Raw genomic sequence first — 20,536 nt, 5'->3', positions numbered from 1 at the left:
CAGAGGCTCGGCTGACTAAATGTTTTAACCCTTTAAAACCTCCACAAATAGGCCTGATTTCTTTAAAAACATGGGAACGGGGCCAGAAGTAATGACCAAAATCTGAGCAAGAAATTAGTTATGAAGAAAAAAGTTAAAGACAATTAGCACAAAAAAGAATAAACAAACAAAATAACAAAAAGAGGAAAGTAAAAAGATAAAATAAAGTAAATGACTGAAACAAGGAAATGCCCAGAAAAACTTCTTAAAAACGATAATAATTATGTGGAACAATTTAAAATAAATAATTATGATAATTATAAAAATATCATTTTCTGGACATTTTCCCTAACTCTTTAAAGAATATTTTCTAAATCTACTGATTTTTTTGCAGTTTGCACGACATTTCTTGCCCAGTTGTTCGTTGCCTTTCTCCCAATGTTTTTCGGGGAAATTGCACAAATTTGGAGCTCAAAGATTTAAATATTTTTTTCTGAAAGCAGCAAAGAAAAATTATGTTAATCCAGGTTTCAAAGGGTTAATACATTTTGTGATTTGTGATGAGGGTCTTTATAAATAAAACTAAACTGATTTAAGAAATATTGCATTCACGAACATGAAACCAATCCAAGGTCACCGTGACCTTTTCAAAATGAATCAGAAATCTACCGTCGACCTTTGACCACAAAATCTAACCGCATCTTTGTCGTGTCCATGTGGACGTTTGTGTCAAAGCTGAAGAAATTCTCTCGAGGCGTTTGCTGGCATTCACTAAGATACGGTTCAGGACAATGAGACGGATCGTCCGTATGGACTGAAATTCTGTCCCCGCTGCGTCCTCTGTTTTCGGGCGGTGAAGTGATTCTCCATAAAACTGAGTCTCGATAAAAATCCGTTTATTTGCTGGTTGAAACTGTACAGACGGTACAAAGAGATGATGCATGATGGGAAGGTCAGGCCACGTCCTCCATGTAGTCGACGCCGTGACTCTGACTGAGCTGAGAGATGCTCAGGTCCTGAGTGGTTTCATCAAACTGCAGAACAAACACAGACGTTAAAAGACAGAAACTGGAGATCTGAAGGAGCAGGACGAGCAGCCGAACCTGAACCTGAACCTGAACCTGAACCTGTGCCTGAGCCTGAGCCTGAGCCTGAACGCGAACCTAAAGCTAAAGCTGAAGCTGAAGCTGAACGCGAACCTAAAGCTAAAGCTGAAGCTGAAGCTGAACCTGAACCTAAAGCTGAAGCTGAAGCTGAACCTGAACCTAAAGCTGAAGCTGAAGCTGAAGCTGAACCTAAAGCTGAAGCTGAAGCTGAAGCTGAAGCTGAACCTAAAGCTGAAGCTGAAGCTGAAGCTGAAGCTGAACCTAAAGCTGAAGCTGAAGCTGAAGCTGAACCTGAACCTAAAGCTGAAGCTGAACCTGAAGTTGAAGCTGAAGCTGAAGCTGAACCTGAACCTAAAGCTGAAGCTGAACCTGTGGCTGAACCTGAACCTAGAGCTAAAGCTGAAGCTGAAGCTGAACCTGAAGCTGAACCTGAAGCTGAACCTGAAGCTGAACCTAAAGCTAAAGCTGAAGCTGAACCTGAACTTGAACCTAAAGCTAAAGCTGAAGCTGAAGCTAAACCTAAAGCTAAAGCTAAAGCTGAAGCTGAACCTAAAGCTGAAGCTGAACCTGAACCTAAAGCTGAAGCTAAACCTGAAGCTGAACCTGAACTCGAACCTGAACCTAAAGCTGAAGCTGAACCTGAAGTTGAAGCTGAAGCTGAAGCTGAACCTGAACCTAAAGCTGAAGCTGAACCTGTGGCTGAACCTGAACCCGAACCTAAAGCTAAAGCTAAAGCTGAAGCTGAAGCTGAAGCTGAACCTGAACCTGAAGCTGAACCTGAAGCTGAACCTGAAGCTGAACCTAAAGCTAAAGCTGAAGCTGAACCTGAACTTGAACCTAAAGCTAAAGCTGAAGCTGAAGCTGAACCTAAAGCTAAAGCTAAAGCTAAAGCTAAAGCTAAAGCTGAAGCTGAACCTGAACCTAAAGCTGAAGCTAAACCTGAAGCTGAACCTGAACTCGAACCTAAAGCTAAAGCTGAAGCTGAAGCTGAAGCTGAACCTGAACCTAAAGCTGAACCTGAACCTAAAGCTTAACCTGAACCTGAAGCTGAAGCTGAACCTGTGGCTGAACTTGGACTCGTCACCTTGTCGCTGTTGTCGGGTCCCTCAATGGAAACTTCCTCGATCTCCTCGCCGATGCTGAGCTCGCTCTTGGACAGATCCGACCGATGACTGCAACAACAAACAAGTGACAACATTTTATTTCTTAAATTTTAGCTTCACGTCTGTGTTCAGATTCGTTTCCGTCCTCCAGACCGTTGTGGATTTGGTTGATCAAAACTACAACAGAAATTATTCTCCAACAAACTTTTCTCCCCCAAAACAAGACGCTGACAAGCTAAAAACAGATCTTGATAATAAAAAAGACAAAATATGTCATAAATATTTCATTTTCATTGACGAGATGAAAATGTTGTTGTGGACTATCAGATCTTCAAAACGAGAGAACAGAACGGCCAAAACTCGTAAATCAACACCGAACCCGTCAAAAAAGTTTCTAAATGTGTTGAAATTATTTGTAGTTAAATTTTCAAAAGGCAAAATTAAATTTTTATACAATACGTCAACTTGATTCTCAGTCCTGGGAAAAAAACATCCTGAACAAAAAGAAAGACTAAATATTTGACTAAAACATTTTAAGTTTTCATCGACTAAAACTACAAAGGGCTAAAAATGACAAAATGTACGAAAATTACAAAACATTTTCACCTAAAGACTACATCTAAAATAGTTGTTATTGTTGTTATTCAGAGTCAATAAAAAGTATAAATACAAAGATGATTTCCAGTCAAATCAGACGTGTGAAATGAGACGGCTGTTCAGCGCCTGTAAATATGAGCTCAGACATTAAAGGACAGACAAGTTTACAGATATTCATTTCATCCTGCAACTAAACGCTAATCTGAAGCTTTACTCAAAATTACTCAAATATCCTGAAAGTAAGATCCTAAAACTCTGCCTGCAGAGACGTTTGACCATCGCAGTTAATATTCGGTTAACCTCAAGTGACCTTAATGCAAAACACGTAAAATCGCTGAAGAATTCGATGGTCTTACCTGTTGAAGTCGTCGTCGTATTCAACGTCGTCATCTGTGAAACAAAGTTAACAAGATTCAATCAAAGCAAACAAAAAACGGAATAAAATGTGAAATTCTTTGCAGACGACGCTCACGTTTCTGACTGAGATAAAAACGCTGCAGTGAAGATTTTTACAGTCGTGGTCAAATTTAAAAATGGTCTCCAGATCTGACTGATCTGTCTCACCTTCTGCAGGGGACAGACGTCACTTTAGGGTTGAAAAAGAAGAAGAAGCTTCTTGTTTCTAGTTTTCAAACCTGCTTTATGAGATACTTACGTCCTGTTGATGACATCACTCTCCTACTTTAGCATCGATACGTGGCAACAAATTACGCCCAGAGCTCGATACCGTAAAGGTCCCAAATAACCCAAATCCCCAGACTGCAGCATGCAGAGAAGCAGCACTGAGCTGCAGAGCGAGCGGCGCTGAAGGACTGACGGTTGGAACCGAACCTAAATGCAGAGATCCAGTTTTATCATTCGGGGCCTTCGAGTCTCTGAAGCTTCGCTCTCTGGAGTCCGACGCTCCTGCACGAAGAACAAAAACACTCTGATCAACTGTCCACACGCCTTCATCCACTCTGAAGTATTTACTGAAGACGTTCACGCTCTCCAGAGGACCAACGCTTTAGATCGCTGATACTCAACTTACGGCCCACGGGCCAAATCTGGCCCCTGATAGGGGGCAAACATTTTTTAACTGTTATTAAAAATAAAGTGATGGACTCTGTGAACAGTTTTTGTCCTTTTAGTCTCCATAAGGTGTCAGAGACATAAAACAGCATCAAAATAGAGCCAGAGGAGGATCCCCCACACCCCCACAGAAGACACAGCTGAGACGCTGATGTCCTAAAATACTAGAAATGTTCTTAAATCCAAGAAATGTCCCAAAATCCCCGACATGTCTTAATATCGTATAACATCCCAAAATTCTACAAATGTCCTAAAATCTCAGAAATGTCCTAAAATTCTAGAAACGTTGTTAAATCCAAAAAATATCCTAAAATCCTTTATGTCCCAAATCCTAGAAATGTCCTCATCAATCAGCTGTAAACACTCAGGGACGTTTAGTTTGAGACTCTGACCGTTCCTGCTGTGGCTGAGCTCTGAGCCGCTGCTTCCTCCTCCTCCTCCTCCTCCTCCTGCTGCTGCTGCTCCTCCTGCTCCTGCTGCTCCTCCTGGTCTCTGGGCCTCGGACAGGGACCCGGCTGGAGTCCCTCTGGCCCCGGACACGTTCACCCTTCTGGGACACACAGAGGTCAGAGACAGCTGAGGATGGTTCAGGGACAGACTGATGGAGCTGAAGCGTCCCGTCTCTTCAGCTGTTATCACGGACACTGAAACCTTCGAACTCTTTGGTTTGATTTCTTTCGAAACATGGGGGGAAGGCAATTAGCAACTGGCAAAAAATTGCAAGAAATTTGTAAATTTAGTCATTTATTTAAAAAGTCAGGCTAGAAAATGTACAGAAAATGTATTTATAATTACACTAAAACTGAAAATCATGTTTCAGGATTATTATCATTTTTAAGCAGCTTTTTTCAAGTGCGTTCCTCATTCGTTTTCATCTACAGACCGTCCAGACCGTCCACAGACCGACCACAGACCGTCCACAGACCGTCCACAGACCGACCACAGACCGTCCACAGACCGTCCACAGACCGACCACAGACCGTCCACAGACCGTCCACAGACCGACCACAGACCAACCACAGACCGTCCACAGACCGACCACAGACCGTCCACAGACCGACCACAGACCGTCCACAGACCAACCACAGACCGTCCACAGACCGTCTACAGACCAACCACAGACCGACCACAGACCAACCACAGACCGTCCACAGACCGACCACAGACCGTCCACAGACCGACCACAGACCGTCCACAGACGAATTCTCCGTGCTGAGTGACATGTGATCAGCTGCTGTTCGGACGTACAGACCAACTCTAACTGAAGAAAACGTACAAACATATATATCTATATATATATTTTTTTTTGCCCTCTGAGCTGATTTCTGGATGTTTATTCGGAGAAGTTACGCTGAATAAAATCAACGCCTGCTTCACGTCTCTGCGTTCACACGTCACCGAGTGAAGACGAGTGTTCACTGAATGTAGGCGGGTTTCCGTTAACCCTCAATTTAAAACTGCGAATATAAAAAGTGCCAAATGGAAACACGTTGATTTTAAAAAACTCCCTTTTATCGCAAAACAGTTTTTCTTCTGACATGAGGCCATTTTTCAGATGACTGCAAAGACACGTTTGTCCAAACTGCCGTGGAAACACTTTTTAGTCTCTTCTAGCTCACATGATGCTACGAGGTCACATGATGCTACGAGGTCACGTGACGCTGTGAGGTCACATGACGCTTGTTGTGATGTTGTGAACATCCGTTGCCATGGTTACTGGTACATCACTCAGTGGAAACACAGTCAGCTCCACGTTGAGTTTTATCAACATTTCCAAAATTTCGCTTCAGTTTTCCTAAAACCTGTAATAAAAACCGCCTTCAGGGCTGTAAAGGATCTAGATTTTGTCCATCTGCTAATAAACTACAACAGCTTCCTGTATGAGGACACCTGTCCCTGTCAGTGGACACCTGCAGCTCACCTGAGCTCAGAGGACCGGCTGTGTTCAGAGAGACGATCATCCGGCTCGTCCTCTGAGTCAGCAGCCAGGACAGACAGACTGAGACCGGAGAGACACAGAGGGGAGAGACAGGAGTTAGAAACACAGAAGACAAAAAGGGACAGACATTATGAAAGGCAGAGTCCTGTCCTCACTTTACAAAAATCTGCTCACGTCCTCAAAATGGTCCTGACTGCGCTGGTCCTTCAGATAAAATGTCCTTACTTCCTAGAGACTCTTTCGATGAGATGTCTTCGCTTTACATAAAATGTCCTCATTTTGTATAAAATGTCCTCATTTTGTATGAACATCTTTGGTTTATATTAATGTCCTCAATTTCTATAAAACGTCCTCACTATTTAAAAAACGTCCTCTCTTTCTATAAATCTCTCTCCAGCCTGGTCCTCACAGAGACAGAGGACGGGGACACACACTGTACTGAGGGACACACTCATGCAGAAAGTCTCAGTCTCGTGTCTCAGTTTAGTCTTGCTGTAGTTGTGTGTGAATGTCGCAGAGAGAAGACGCCCGGAGCTGCTGTTTGACCCACTTCCTCCTCAGAGGACATTAAAGTTTGATGGCGCCGACAGCGAGACGTAATCGGACTCGCTCACACTCGTCCTCTGAGACTTCACACTGATATGGACACCTGTGTCCTCCACAGGGACAACGCTCCCACAAAGTCAAACACGATTTCCATCACGCAGTCAGCTGAGCAGCTCCGGGCGCATTCAGCCTCCCGGTGACATCACACGCCGTCTGATGACATCACACGCCGTCTGATGACATCACATGCCGTCTGATGACATCACACATACAGGTGAGTGGATGAGGATAAAACAGAGACTAACTTTAACCTTTAACTCCCCTCTAGCCACACTGATGCATGCTGGGAAATCAGCAACACTAACGCTCACACGCACATCCGTCTCTGTTGTCATGACGACACAGAGAGTCTCCCTGAACTGGAGCCAGTACGAGGACAGAAAACACAGACTGGGACCAGTTTCCTCTCAAGGAGCGTCCCCCCTCAGGACCTGATCCACTCTACACCACGTCCCCCACAGCAGAGTACTACTACTGCTACTGCTACTACTACTACAACTACTGCTCCTGCTACTACTACCACTACTACTACTACTACTACTACTACTCCTGCTACTACTACTACTGCTACTACTACTACTGCTACTGCTACTACTACTTCTACTACTACTACTACTGCTACTACTACTACAACTACTGCTCCTGCTACTACTACTACTTCTACTACTACTACTACTACTGCTACTACTACTACAACTACTGCTCCTGCTACTACTACCACTACTACTACTACTACTACTACTACTGCTACTACTACTACTACTACTACTACTACTACTACTACTCCTGCTACTACTACTACTGCTACTACTACTACTGCTACTGCTACTACTACTTCTACTACTACTACTACTGCTACTACTACTACAACTACTGCTCCTGCTACTACTACTACTTCTACTACTACTACTCCTGCTACTACTACTACTGCTACTACTACTACTGCTACTACTGCTTCTACTACTACTACTGCTGCTACTACTACTACTGCTCTTGCTGCTACTACTACTACTACTTCTACTACTACTGCTCCTGCTACTACTACTACTGCTACTACTACTACTACTACTACTACTACTGCTGCAGGAGATTTTCTTTTTCCTTTGAAAAATGTCTCTGATTCGGTCGTGAATATTTACGTTTACGTGTTGAAACTGCGTCAGTTTCGTATTTTGAGATCAGAAGACGGATGTTCGGTGTGAGCGTCACCTCTGGAGCGTCCACACAGAGAGACGTCAGGTCATGGAGACGAGGGGACAGACAGAAGAGGACACACAGATGGTTTCTAGATCCTCTGTGTCTCGTCTCCTCCTGTGTGACGTGTCTCTGTGTGGACGGACTGTCTTCAGACGGTGAGTCTGAAGACAGACGGCGAGTCTGAGAGCTGATCTGAGATAAGACATGGCAGTCATGAAGACTCACTCGCTGAGGCTTCTGCCTCGTCTCATGGAGGACACCACGGGCCCAGAGAGACACTCCTCCCTCAGGGGGACAACACTGCAGGGTGAGGATGGGGGATGACCAGGTGGAGGAAGGTAGAGAGTATAGGTGAAGAGGGAAGGACAGAGAGGACAGATAAGGATGCAGGGAGCAGGAGGGGACATAATTCAGCAGAGAAACAAAGACAGTTAAGACAAAGCAGAGACATCAACAGAGAGACAGGACAGTGTGAGGACTGAGAGGTAAAGCAGGGAGAGACAGGTAGGACAGCTCAGAGGGACAGACAGGACGGGACTAAGGACGCACCGATTCCATCAGTGTGAGGACACTGAGCTTTTAATGTGTTCTGGACTTTCTGATCAGTTTGTCCCTCATGTTCTGTCCGCGTATCGCCATTTTTCCGAAACTTTGTTTTTTAATATCTTGTGTAAAATAAAAACACCATAAAACCATAAAATTCACTCATTCACTCATTCAAAGGAACATTTCTGGGTGTTTTATAAAGAAAAAAAAAGTTTTTGTTTTTTTTCTTTCAAAAAACATTTTGGGCGATTTTTTTTTCTTTAATTTTTTTTTTTTTTTGATTTGTTTTTTTTTCCATTAATGTGTCATTTTGTCCCCTAAAAATGTCTTTGGTGATTTCTAAAGAAAAAAGAAAGTTGTGACCAGGACGCGGTTCGACCCTGACGCAGTATTTGGAGGGTCGGCTGAAGGCGGCGTGCTGCCGTCGGATTTGAAAAACGCTGCACGGACTCGTCTGAAGACGTCCGAGCTGACCTGAACGATGATGTCATCACCGTGCGAGCGGATACTCACTCTTTGTGACTGTTTGTCCGCTCAGACGAGTCTTTCTCTCCCAAAGGTGAACTGCGACTGTGAGGCAGAAAAACACACAATCAGAAACTACATCACACAAACACGTCTGCATCACCGTGAAGATAAAAACTTTAAAATATCTCTTTCAAAAAACACAGGGAGAAGACATGAGCAACTTTTGAGCAAGACATACTCAAAAAATTAGACAGATTTTTTTTAATTACTAGAAAATAAGCTAAATAAATAAATATAGGTTAAAAAAAAAAAACACGAGAAAATGACAAAAAAATTACTGAAAACTATTTTCTATGAATATATTTTTTTCCATTATTTAAAATATAAAATTTAAAAAATTTAAAAGTAGTTTTCTCTATTTTTTTTAAATTCCTCTGAATCAAGAAATTAGCAAAAAAAAATTACAGGAAAACTACCTGATTTTTTTTTTAAATGTGGGGAAAAAACTATGTTTAAAATTATTGTGGTTTAACATTTTAAAGTGTAAATAATCTTTTTCTTGCTTGCCTTGTTTGTTTGTTTTTTGCTTTCTTTTTCAGGTTTTTTTTATTTGTTTTGTTCCTGATATATTTTTTAATTATTTTACTAATTTCATGGTATTTTTTGTACTTTTCATGTTTCTGACTCATTTCTTTGTACTTGTTACTGAAGTTTTGTTAGTTTTAGCTGATGTCTTCTGTCACTGCTGACTGCCTCCTCTCATGTTTCTGGAGCGTAGCAGCAGGTTTAGTCACGTGTCCTCACCAGCCGTACGTCTTCTGCGGTTTGGGCAGCGGGTCGTCGAAGAACGAGTCCCCGTCGTCGGGGTCGTCCTCCACCTCCAGGTCCAGGTCCGGACGCTCCCTCTTCCTGTGGTCGGACGCCTCGTTGTGTCTGAAGCTCGGCGGCTGGAAGTCTCCTTTGCCCAGAGACGCCGCGCTCTCCGAGTCCTGAGGACCAACACACAAACACACAAACATCACAAACACACAAACATCACAAACACACAAACATCACAAACACACAAACACACAAACACCACAAACATCACAAACACACAAACACCACAAACATCACAAACACACAAACACCACAAACATCACAAACACACAAACAACACAAACATCACAAACACACAAACACACAAACACACAAACACACAAACATCACAAACACACAAACACCACAAACATCACAAACACACAAACAACACAAACATCACAAACACACAAACACACAAACACACAAACACACAAACATCACAAACACACAAACACCACAAACATCACAAACACACAAACACCACAAACATCACAAACACACAAACACCACAAACATCACAAACACACAAACACACAAACACACAAACATCACAAACACACAAACATCACAAACACACAAACATCACAAACACACAAACAACACGAACACAAACACACAAACATCACAAACATCACAAACACACAAACATCACAAACACACAAACACCACAAACATCACAAACACACAAACACACAAACACCACAAACATCACAAACACACAAACACCACAAACACCACAAACACACAAACATCACAAACACACAAACATCACAAACACACAAACACACAAACACCACAAACATCACAAACACACAAACACCACAAACACCACAAACACACAAACACCACAAACATCACAAACACACAAACACCACAAACATCACAAACACACAAACATCACAAACACACAAACATCACAAACATCACAAACACACAAACATCACAAAAACACAAACATCACAAACACACAAACAACACAAACATCACAAACATCACAAACACACAAACAACACAAACACCACAAACATCACAAACACACAAACACCACAAACATCACAAACACACAAACACCACAAACATCACAAACACACAAACAACACAAACATCACAAACACACAAACACACAAACACACAAACATCACAAACACACAAACATCACAAACACACAAACATCACAAACACACAAACACACAAACATCACAAACAACACAAACATCACAAACACACAAACATCACAAACACACAAACATCACAAACACACAAACACACAAACATCACAAACACACAAACATCACAAACACACACAAACATCACAAACACACAAACACACAAACACACAGACACACAGACACCAGGACACAGACAGCAGGACACAGACACCAGGACACAGACAGCAGGACACAGACACCAGGACACAGACACCAGGACACAGACACCAGGACACAGACACCAGGACACAGACACCAGGACACAGACAGCAGGACACAGACAGCAGGACACAGACACCAGGACACAGACAGCAGGACACAGACACCAGGACACAGACAGCAGGACACAGACACCAGGACACAGACAGCAGGACACAGACACCAGGACACAGACAGCAGGACACAGACACCAGGACACAGACAGCAGGACACAGACAGCAGGACACAGACACCAGGACACAGACACCAGGACACAGACAGCAGGACACAGACAGCAGGACACAGACACCAGGACACAGACAGCAGGACACAGACAGCAGGACACAGACAGCAGGACACAGACAGCAGGACACAGACAGCAGGACACAGACACCAGGACACAGACACCAGGACACAGACACCAGGACACAGACAGCAGGACAGCAGGACACAGACAGCAGGACACAGACAGCAGGACACAGACACCAGGACACAGACAGCAGGACACAGACACCAGGACACAGACAGCAGGACACAGACAGCAGGACACAGACACCAGGACACAGACACCAGGACACAGACAGCAGGACACAGACAGCAGGACACAGACAGCAGGACACAGACAGCAGGACACAGACACCAGGACACAGACACCAGGACACAGACACCAGGACACAGACAGCAGGACAGCAGGACACAGACAGCAGGACACAGACAGCAGGACACAGTGTGAAGCTCGGAGACTCAGCCTGCGTTGTCTGGGTCTAGAATTTCCGCACAGATTCACAAACAGAAATCTCTACAATCAGCGCAGTTTTAAGGGGGCTCTTGATTGTTTTTGAGTCGAGACCAGGGGGTCACCATGACCTTGACCTTTGACCTTCAACCACCAGATTCCATTCACTTCATTGATGAGTCCGAGTCGACGTCTGTGCCAAATTTAAGGAAACTCCCTCCAGGCCATATTCAGATATTGCGTAGATGAAAATGAGAGAGATGCAAGGTCACAGGGACCTTGACCTTTGACCTATGACCACCAAAATCTAACCAGGTCATCATTAGGTCCGAGTGGACATTTGTGTCAAATCTGAAGAACTTTCTTCAAGGTATTCGTGAGATATAACATTCAAAAAAATCTGTCTGACTGACGTAAGTACGACCTGAAGAAACAATCCCTCGGGTCTCTGCTGTCGTCGTCATGGAGACATAATAAAACGAGCCAAACGTCAAAGAGCCAAACGTCACTCAAGTCTTCACCAGCGGAGACGTTTCTTCAGTTTTAAGCTGACTTTTAAATCATTAGCTTTAAACTGGTAACGGAGAAGCTGGTGGAGGAATTTTTGAGGAGCTGATGAGAGAAAACAAACCTCATAGTTCAAGTTTGTTCTGATTAAACTCAGATTTTCCTTTTACAAAGTCGGACTGTTTGTCTTTACGGGACGACTCGACGACTCGAGTGGTGCTTTTGCTCCCTCTGAAACTGGCAGCGAAGTCATACTGAAACGTATTATTTAATCACCACGTTTCACTGATCTCTGTATTACAGAAGGTTAATTAACATTAAAGTACAGCTGTGTGGTCTTTGTTCGTCACTGTGACTTCTGTTATCCATAATATCCGCCCACGCTCTCCTCCACCGACGTTTACCATCAGCACCCTAATTTAGGTCATGAGGGCCACTCACAGATTTACACTGAAAAACTTTTTATGGACATTACTCAATGTTTCCTTTAACATTTATGTTATTGTACTTTTGTTTTTAAATATTTTCATTACATTTTATCAGCTGTATTTGTTCAAATCTATTTTATTTTTATTTATTTTATTATTATAGTTATAATTATTAGCTTGTCTGTCATCTCAAAGGCACTTTGAATTGCACAGAAATTTGACTGATTTCTTTATATTCAGTCAGCCGACTGTGTTCCTTTGAAACCTGAGCAAATTTCTTTGATTTCTGTCAAAAACATGGGGGGACGGCACAGAGCAACTGAACAAGACATGGCCCAAAATGAGCAAGATCAGCAAAAAATGTACCCGAAAACAAGCACACACAAAAAGAAAGAAAACAAAAACAAAAATGACCCAAAAAATACTGAATATATACTTTTTCTTTATGTACTATAATTCTAAATATAGAATTATACTCACTCATATATATACATTATACCCGCAACAAACGTGGTTTTCTGGTTATTCTTTCCTGCTTTTTTGAATAATTTTCTCCACATTTTAAAAAATAATAATTTTCAGGTAGTTTTCCTGTAAATTTTTCACTAATTTCTTGAATTTTTTTTCTCAGCGGTTTCGAAAGAAATCAAACCAATCTGCTCAGATTTTAACGGGCCAAACAGCTTGTGAAGGACAGCAGAAGAAAACAATGTCCATCCAGGTTTCAACAGCTTAAAGTTACAATTCATTCAGTCAGTCCAGAAATAATCATGAATAATTGAACAAAAATAAATTAAAATTAATTATAAATTCTCTCTGTTTATGCACGTTCAGGTTCTTGGATGTATTTGTTCTTTCCTGCCTCGTTTTTTGATCGCTGTTTTACTCCAGCGTCTTTTAAGAAGAAAATTAACGAGAAATAAAAATTAAATCACATTATTTATTTAATTTTTATTTCGAGAAACACGCAGCGGAGGAGGAAGCTGCTGCTTTTTCTGCCCCGAGTATCTGCTTGCAGGTATTCCAGAGCAACCTCCACCGACAAGTCGAGGCCAAAACTCAACCTGAAACAGTCAGAGTGATGAAGACGAGGAGAGATTCAGACCGAGCTCGCTCTTATCTGATATCACTGAGCGTGTGTGTGTGTGTGTGTGTGTGTGTGTGTTATGAGTCTGAGGAGAAGGAGACAGGTGGAAAGGGTTAACAGTCAGTGATCTGGATTCAGATTTCTGTTAACTAAAGAGATGTGGAGGTCAGAGTTAGTGAGCAGAGGAGAGTATTTGGGCACAAACATGATCCACGTCAGCACACAAACGCTTCGGGCTGCGTCACATCGCCCTGGCGCTGCGTTGTGTTTTCGGAGTGTGTCACCTGCAGTCTGAGCGCTGCAGCGGGGGGGCGCTGTGGTGACAAACGGCAGGAAAAGCCCAGTGTTAATGTTTAGCTTCACTTCTGTCACCGGGCTTTGTGACGTTGTGTCAAAACAATATTGGAGGAACGCCCCGAGAGAGTTTTCTCGAATTTGGCACAAACCTCCACATGGACTCAACAATTAACTGATTATGTTTTGATGGTTAAAGATCAAGTCACCGTGACCTCGACTGTCTCACCTTGGGAAAATGTTTTCAAATTTGCCACAAGCGTCTATTTTAAGTCACAAATGAACTGATTAGAATTTGGCAGTCAAAAGTCACTGTGACCTTTTGCCCCTCTTATTCTCTTTAAAGCGGTGTCTCCTCTAGGGAGGTTCCACAAATTAGGCACAAACGTCCACTTGGACTCAATGATGAACTGATTAGATTTTGGTAGTCATAAGGTCAATGTTACTGTGACCTTGCATCTATCTATTTCTTGCAAACGAGTTGTCTCCAGAAACCCTGGAAGAAATTTCTTCAAATTTGGCACAAATGTCCACTGTTTAGAAAGTGGCACTAAAAGGCCAAGGTCACTGTGACCTTTTGCCTGTCTTATTCTCAAGAAAGTAATATCACAAGAACTCCTTGAGGGAGTTTCTTCAAATTTGGCACAAACGTCCACTTGGACTCAGCGATGAACTGATATGATTTTAGTAGTAATAGGTCAAGGTCACTCTGACCTTGGATCTGTCTCATTCTCATGATTCTCAAGAACTCTCCAAAAGGAGTTTTCTCAAATTTGACACAAACGTCCACTTCGAGTCGAAGATTAACTTACTAGAATTCGGTCATGAAAGGTTTGAAGGCCAAGGTCACAGTGACCTCATGAAACATGTTTTTTGGCCATAATTCGCAAATTCATACTCATTATGACAAAATTTCACAAAAATGTCGAAGACGATGAAATAAAGTGACGACATTTTGTATCCAAAAGGACAAAGGTCACCTTCACTGAGACAACGTCATGTTTTCTGTCCTTTACTCAGCGTCATCTCTCAGGACCAGAAGAGAGACATTCGGTCAGATACTGAATTGGTGACAGTAATCTATAAACGTAGCTGACTGCGTCCATGTTTTCAGGCATGGACGTAAACTGACAGTAACTTTAAGTTTCCTTCTGGGCAGAACGTACAGCGCCGTCCTCCCCAGACGCCACATTTGTTCCCCACGTCTGTTCACCAAACGGTCTGATCAGCTCTGTCGAACCCTTCAAGGACCGCTGCTTGTTACCGCTGAGCGCAGGTCGAGTTTGTTCACCTGAGTGGTAAGAAGGGCGGGCGCTGTCCTCTGTGTTAGCGTGCTCGTGTGGACCATGTTTGCGTCTTTAGCGTGAAGCTGAGTGATTCTAACAGCTGTGATGAGCTGCAGGAGCATTTAGTCAGTGATCAGGCGGGTTTCCATCACAGATTTGCACATAAATTAAGCAATGTTTTAAAAAATGTTGATAAAACTCAATGTGGAGCTGACTGTGTTTGAGAGGAATTGTAGATTCAAAACTTCCAGATGATCCGCTCAACTTTTTAAGAGTGATGAGATGAAATAACAGCTTTCGTAACGCTGTAAAATATGTTGGTTTGATTTTTCTTTAAAAATCCAGGTAACTGATTACCTTGAAAAATGTATGTAAATCCACTAAACTTCATTTATTTAAAGTTTTGTCATATTTGCTTAATTTACGCGTTTAATTAAATCTCTAAGTTTTTCATCAGTAAACTGTGCTGTATATCAGTATTCTGCTGGTTATAAACTACATACGTCATATGTGTAACATGTTAACAAATCTGAACTCGCAGAACTTCATCATGAGCTAAATCCTCTTCGTCATGATCAGGTTAAGTCAAACTAACTCGGTTTACTGCAGTTGCAAACACTCAGAAACAAGTCAGTTTAAACTTTCTCTTTTAAGTTGCAACAACTTCACAAAATTAAGTAAATACAACAAAACTTCACAATTAGATAGAAAGAAAATGTTAATTAGGATTTAGAGTTATTTTTAACTTTCTCAACGCAATCAGTTTCCAAAATTATTCTAAGTTTGGACAAATACAGATTTTTACAATCAACTGAAATACCACCTCATGCCAGCGGAAAAACTTTTTTTTTAATCTTATTTTTCAACAATTTTCATTTTCAATTTTCATTCAAAATTCAAATTTATTATGACAAAAATAAATAAATCTACCTTGTTTTCCATAATTGCCGTGTTTCTGTGAGTATTTTATGTTTGCAGTTTGTGCAGTTTGAGTGTTGATGGAAACCCGCCTGCTGTGACGGTGGGGACGAGCTGCAGGCGTCTCCGTCTCTTGGCGCCGTTACCTTTGCTGCTGTCTGACTCTGTCCTCCTTTATATCTGGGGATCTGTGCACGACAGGGACACAGCAGCTATCAGCACACCTCACACTGAGCTCAGCCGTCGCTGCACTCTGGTCACCTGATGTCACGCTAACCGCTTTGTTAGGTCCGCCTCGTAAAAACACGACACGGCAGAGCGGTGAGCGTCAGATTCAGCCGTAAAACCAGGTGTAAAACTGTGTTTCTGCATGTTGATGCTCTACAGCTCTGTAAAGGCGACACTAATCTGTCCTTTTTTTTCCCTCGTTAACCCTTTGATACCTGAGCAAATTGGCTTGATTTCTCTCAAAAACATTAGCAGAGGGTAATGTGCAACTTTAGAGGAAATTACCCAAAAATTACCTGAATATTAGCACAAAAACAGAAAAATAAGCAATAAGCAATTTTAAATATATAACTATGATAATTACAAATGTGGTTTTCTGGAAAAATTTCCAGAATTTTCTTTTCAAAATACTTTTCTACATCTACAAATGTCTTGCCAAGTTGCTCATTGCCTTTTTTACCATGTTTTTTTAAATAAATGAGAAAGAAAACTAATGTTTATCAAGGTGTTAAAGGGTTAAAGAGGAGCTCGGCAGCTGTCGACTGACCTGAGGGGGTTTAACGTCTCACTGTGCTGCGGTGATGTACAGGTGCACTGCGGTACGCTGTGACATCACTGGGGGGTGTGGTTTCGAGTTAAAAATCGCACCACTGAGGGAGACTTTCAGAGGACAGCGTGGCGGTTTTTACTTCTTCCGTAATCCGGTACGGAGGTTTATCTGAGGCACCGATAATAAACTCACCGTGTGCTTCAGAGTCTTTAAAACAACAAAAACTCAGCAGGAAAACAGACCTGCAGACCCTCACTGATCTGTGTGGGAAACCTGAATTTTGACTGACCGATTGTACACGGAGAGAACATCTGAGTTTTCTCAGAGGTCAGCCATCCACAGTGACCGTGACAGCTCAGCAGGTGACGGCAGACGTACCTTACTGACCGGCGGAGCGCTCTTCTCCTCAGGAGGGACGCTGACGTCAGAGTCCTGAACCACCTGAACAAGCAGGAAACATCGACGTTACTTTCAATTTAAGAGCACCGTGTCGACCAAACACGCCAAGACTTAAACATGTGCAATTTTATTATCACAACATGCAACTTTCCATGTACAGTTGTTGTAAATATTTAAACCAGTGAGTTTTTATACTGTTTATATTGTTCTTTTTGATTTATTTATCTCGTACAGACCTTGCTTTTATATCCTTCTGCTGCTGTAATATTGCAAATTTCCCTGAAAAACGAAACTTTTTGTGTCTTTATGTGGTGGCTCTGTACGGAAGCCCGTAAGGGGCAAAACATATATATTTTTTTTTAATAATATTTCCAGAGATAATGGAATAATTTTCTCAAAATAATGAAACTGTGTTTCTCCAGATAATGACATTAATTTAAGATCTCGAGAAAACAAATTCACTCTTTAGGTCCTATAGGATCATAAAGGCCAAGAGCAACTTGCTGAGAAATGTCCCAGAAACTGCAAAAAAAATAGTAGATTTGGAATTTAAAAAAAAATCTTATTTAAAATAATTTTAAAAAGCTAGTAAAAAATATCCTGAGAGCCATATATTTCATTGGCATTTCAAATATTTCATTTTTTCAGAATTATTATAATTTTAATCAGTTTTTGAGGTAATTTCTTTGTGTTTTCTTTTTTTTTTTTTTTACTTTTTTGTCTATGCTTTTGCTAATTTTACTAATTTTTGGGTCATTTGAGTTGCTCATTGCCTATTTCTCATGTCTCTGGAAGAAATCAGGCCATTTGTCCTGGTCTAAAAGGGTTAAATATATTGATTTATCAGTACATATTGATTCTGAATATTTAAAACAGTTTCACTCCTCATTTTCTGCAGTTTTGATACACATCTACCAGCTGCTGTTTCTCGTTCTCTGTTATTGGTCGTGTTTTCGTCACTCTGCTTTTAATAAATATTTTAAGTCTTACATCCTAAATATCGTTTTTCCCTGTGGTATCAAAAATGTATCAATATGTTTGAAGGTAATGTGAAAAGACGGGAATGTTTTACGTTGATCGGACGAAGGGGACACTGCTGACCCTCTGAAGTGTCTGAATGTGATTTAGGAGAAAATGTTGGACTGCTCCTTTAAAAGAGTGAAACTCACCACACTTCTGCACTGAGAGAAGAGACGCCTGTAAAAGCCCACAAACAGCTGGAAGTCTATCGCTGTCAACAAAACACACAGATGACGGAAAAACATCAACAACAAACAACAAGTCTGCACACACAAAAAACACCGAAAGAAACGCGTCAGCTGATTTCAAACGCAGCTTCCTGTTTCATTTGAAAACATGGCCAAATGTATGTGGTCACCCCTGTGTAGAAACGTCAGCGTTCTTTCTGTTTCGTTTCTTTGGCCTTTTTAGTTTCGGTGAAGTGAAATCTTCACACTCCAGATGTTTTTTACTCATCTGTCTGTGTTTCAGCAGCTGCTCTCACACCGCTCTGCACAAAAGGTTCAGTCTCAGAATTTGGGGACAGAGTTGTCTCACTTTGTGCCGACAGTGGAGGTAGAAACAGCGCTGAGACAGCCGGCAGGACGGGGTCATGGACAGGACGGGTGTGGCGTTTTGACGGCGTGTTCTGTGTGCGACGCGACGCAGGAGATTTAAGAAGCAGCTGTTAGCAGCTAACTAAAAGAAGCAGAACAGAAAAAGGGTTTCATTTTGGTAATTATTAAAGAAAACTTGTTTTCCTTAAAAATCAACACCAAAAATGTTTTCAGAAGACACATTTTATCTTTTAAAGATTAAAGATTGTTTTAGGCTTTTACCTTCATTGTGATATGACAGTACAAGTCTGAAAATGGGAGCGAGAGGGGACGACAAGCAGCAAAGGGCCGAGGCCGGAATCGAACCCGCGGCTGTTGCAGCGAGGACTTCGCACATGGGGCGCCAGCTCTACCAATTGAGCCACTGGGCGCCCCGACACAAAAACTTCAAAAGAAAAAAAGCCAAAATGTTTTCTTTAATTGCTTAGAATTGTTTTAGAAAAGACCACCAAAAATGTTTGCAGGGAAAAGATACCGAAATGTCTTTAAAAAAAAGAAGAAATAAACAAAAATAACATTTAAATAATCCCTAAAATTTTGAAGGGAAAAAAAGTACCAAAGTTTTTCAAGAAGAAAAAAAAATGGAATTAGCCGCGATGTAACAGGGGGACGCTGAATGACTGTCACTAACACGTGATGTCATTGTTACTGTTTACACAGAGCTGCTGACACGTATGTTACACGTCACACTAGAGGCTCACGCTGTTGTGTTAAAGCTCTTTAGTTTCTGTGATGCCGGCATGCTGTCTAAAATCACAGACTGGTGACACATGATGCCGCCGTCTGATTGGTTCTGTGTAAAACCGTAAAGGGAGCGTGAAGACGACTTCAGAGAGACTCTGCAGAGACGCTCAGAGACGCACCCTCATATGTTTTTGTACACATCGGTATTTTGTTATTAGTGTTTTAATATTCTGAACTTTGGTTTTGTCATTCGGGCAGAATGGGGGCGGCACTGGTGTCTGACATCCATCTTATTCTGTAAACCTTTTTATTTGGGAAGCAGTTAAGCTTGAAAAGTGCCATATAAATTAAGATTATTATTATTATACACACACACACACACATACCAGCTGACGGAAAGCCAGACTGGCGTGCTGAAGCGGTGTGTTCACTGGCAGTGGGAATGCTGGCCATCGTCTATATTTAGTGAGTTTACGCGTGTTTTGCGTGCACGCGCTAATTTTGTTGGTAAAGAGGTAAAAGCAGCTCAGACAGAACTGGTTTTAAAGGTCTGCTGTGGGAAATCGTCCTGACCTGAACACTGAGAGTCAGACCTGATCGGTCAGCTGTCCACATACTTTTGTCCATAAAACAATCTGAAGACAGTGTCTTACTTTTGGAGAAGGTTTTGTCTGCAGCTCTGAGCTCGTCAGTGATGAACCTCTCCAACATGTTCCTGCAGAAACCAGTTTCACATCAACACACCGGAGATCGTTTCCATTCATCAAACTCGTGCTCACGAGACAAACTAAACCTCAAGAAAATGACGCAGCAGAAGTGTAGAACGTTTACTGGAAATTATTAATATCAAATATGAATCAAACTGTGTTTTTCGTACTTGCTGAGAGCGGGGAACAGGTCCGTGAAGACGCTCATCAGATCGTC

At 41.9% G+C, this 20,536-nt stretch overlaps 1 protein-coding gene across 6 annotated transcripts in view; it reads right to left on the bottom strand.

The window, feature by feature from the left end:
* Positions 1-860: 860 nt before the first annotated feature.
* cep43 (centrosomal protein 43) overlaps positions 861-20,536 on the bottom strand; it is a 28,912-nt gene continuing 9,236 nt past the window's right edge. For 2 of the 6 annotated variants that reach the window (XM_088089820.1, XM_088089823.1), the window contains exons 8-20: positions 20,490-20,536; positions 20,266-20,327; positions 18,482-18,543; positions 17,292-17,354; positions 16,228-16,323; positions 9,417-9,601; positions 8,658-8,714; positions 5,778-5,855; positions 4,249-4,406; positions 3,617-3,691; positions 3,142-3,175; positions 2,170-2,257; positions 861-1,013 (exon numbers count right to left, since the gene is read on the bottom strand). The exon at positions 20,490-20,536 is cut by the window's right edge and continues 24 nt beyond it. In XM_088089820.1, coding sequence (XP_087945946.1) covers positions 933-1,013; positions 2,170-2,257; positions 3,142-3,175; positions 3,617-3,691; positions 4,249-4,406; positions 5,778-5,855; positions 8,658-8,714; positions 9,417-9,601; positions 16,228-16,323; positions 17,292-17,354; positions 18,482-18,543; positions 20,266-20,327; positions 20,490-20,536 — 1,086 coding nt within the window. In that variant the 3' untranslated portion in view covers positions 861-932. Of the gene's footprint in view, positions 1,014-2,169; positions 2,258-3,141; positions 3,176-3,616; positions 3,692-4,248; positions 4,407-5,777; positions 5,856-7,823; positions 7,899-8,657; positions 8,715-9,416; positions 9,602-16,227; positions 16,324-17,291; positions 17,355-18,481; positions 18,544-20,265; positions 20,328-20,489 lie in introns of all 6 variants that reach the window. The other 4 variants (XM_088089825.1, XM_088089821.1, XM_088089822.1 and 1 more) reach the window with 4 other exon arrangements.

Source organism: Plectropomus leopardus, chromosome 16 (assembly GCF_026936395.1).
Source record: "Plectropomus leopardus strain MGB_pleo_1.0 chromosome 16, ASM2693639v1, whole genome shotgun sequence".
Lineage (NCBI taxonomy): Eukaryota > Metazoa > Chordata > Actinopteri > Perciformes > Serranidae > Plectropomus > Plectropomus leopardus.
The sequence above is the reverse complement of the archived record's forward strand: the minus strand, read 5'-3'. Positions and strand labels throughout refer to the sequence as shown.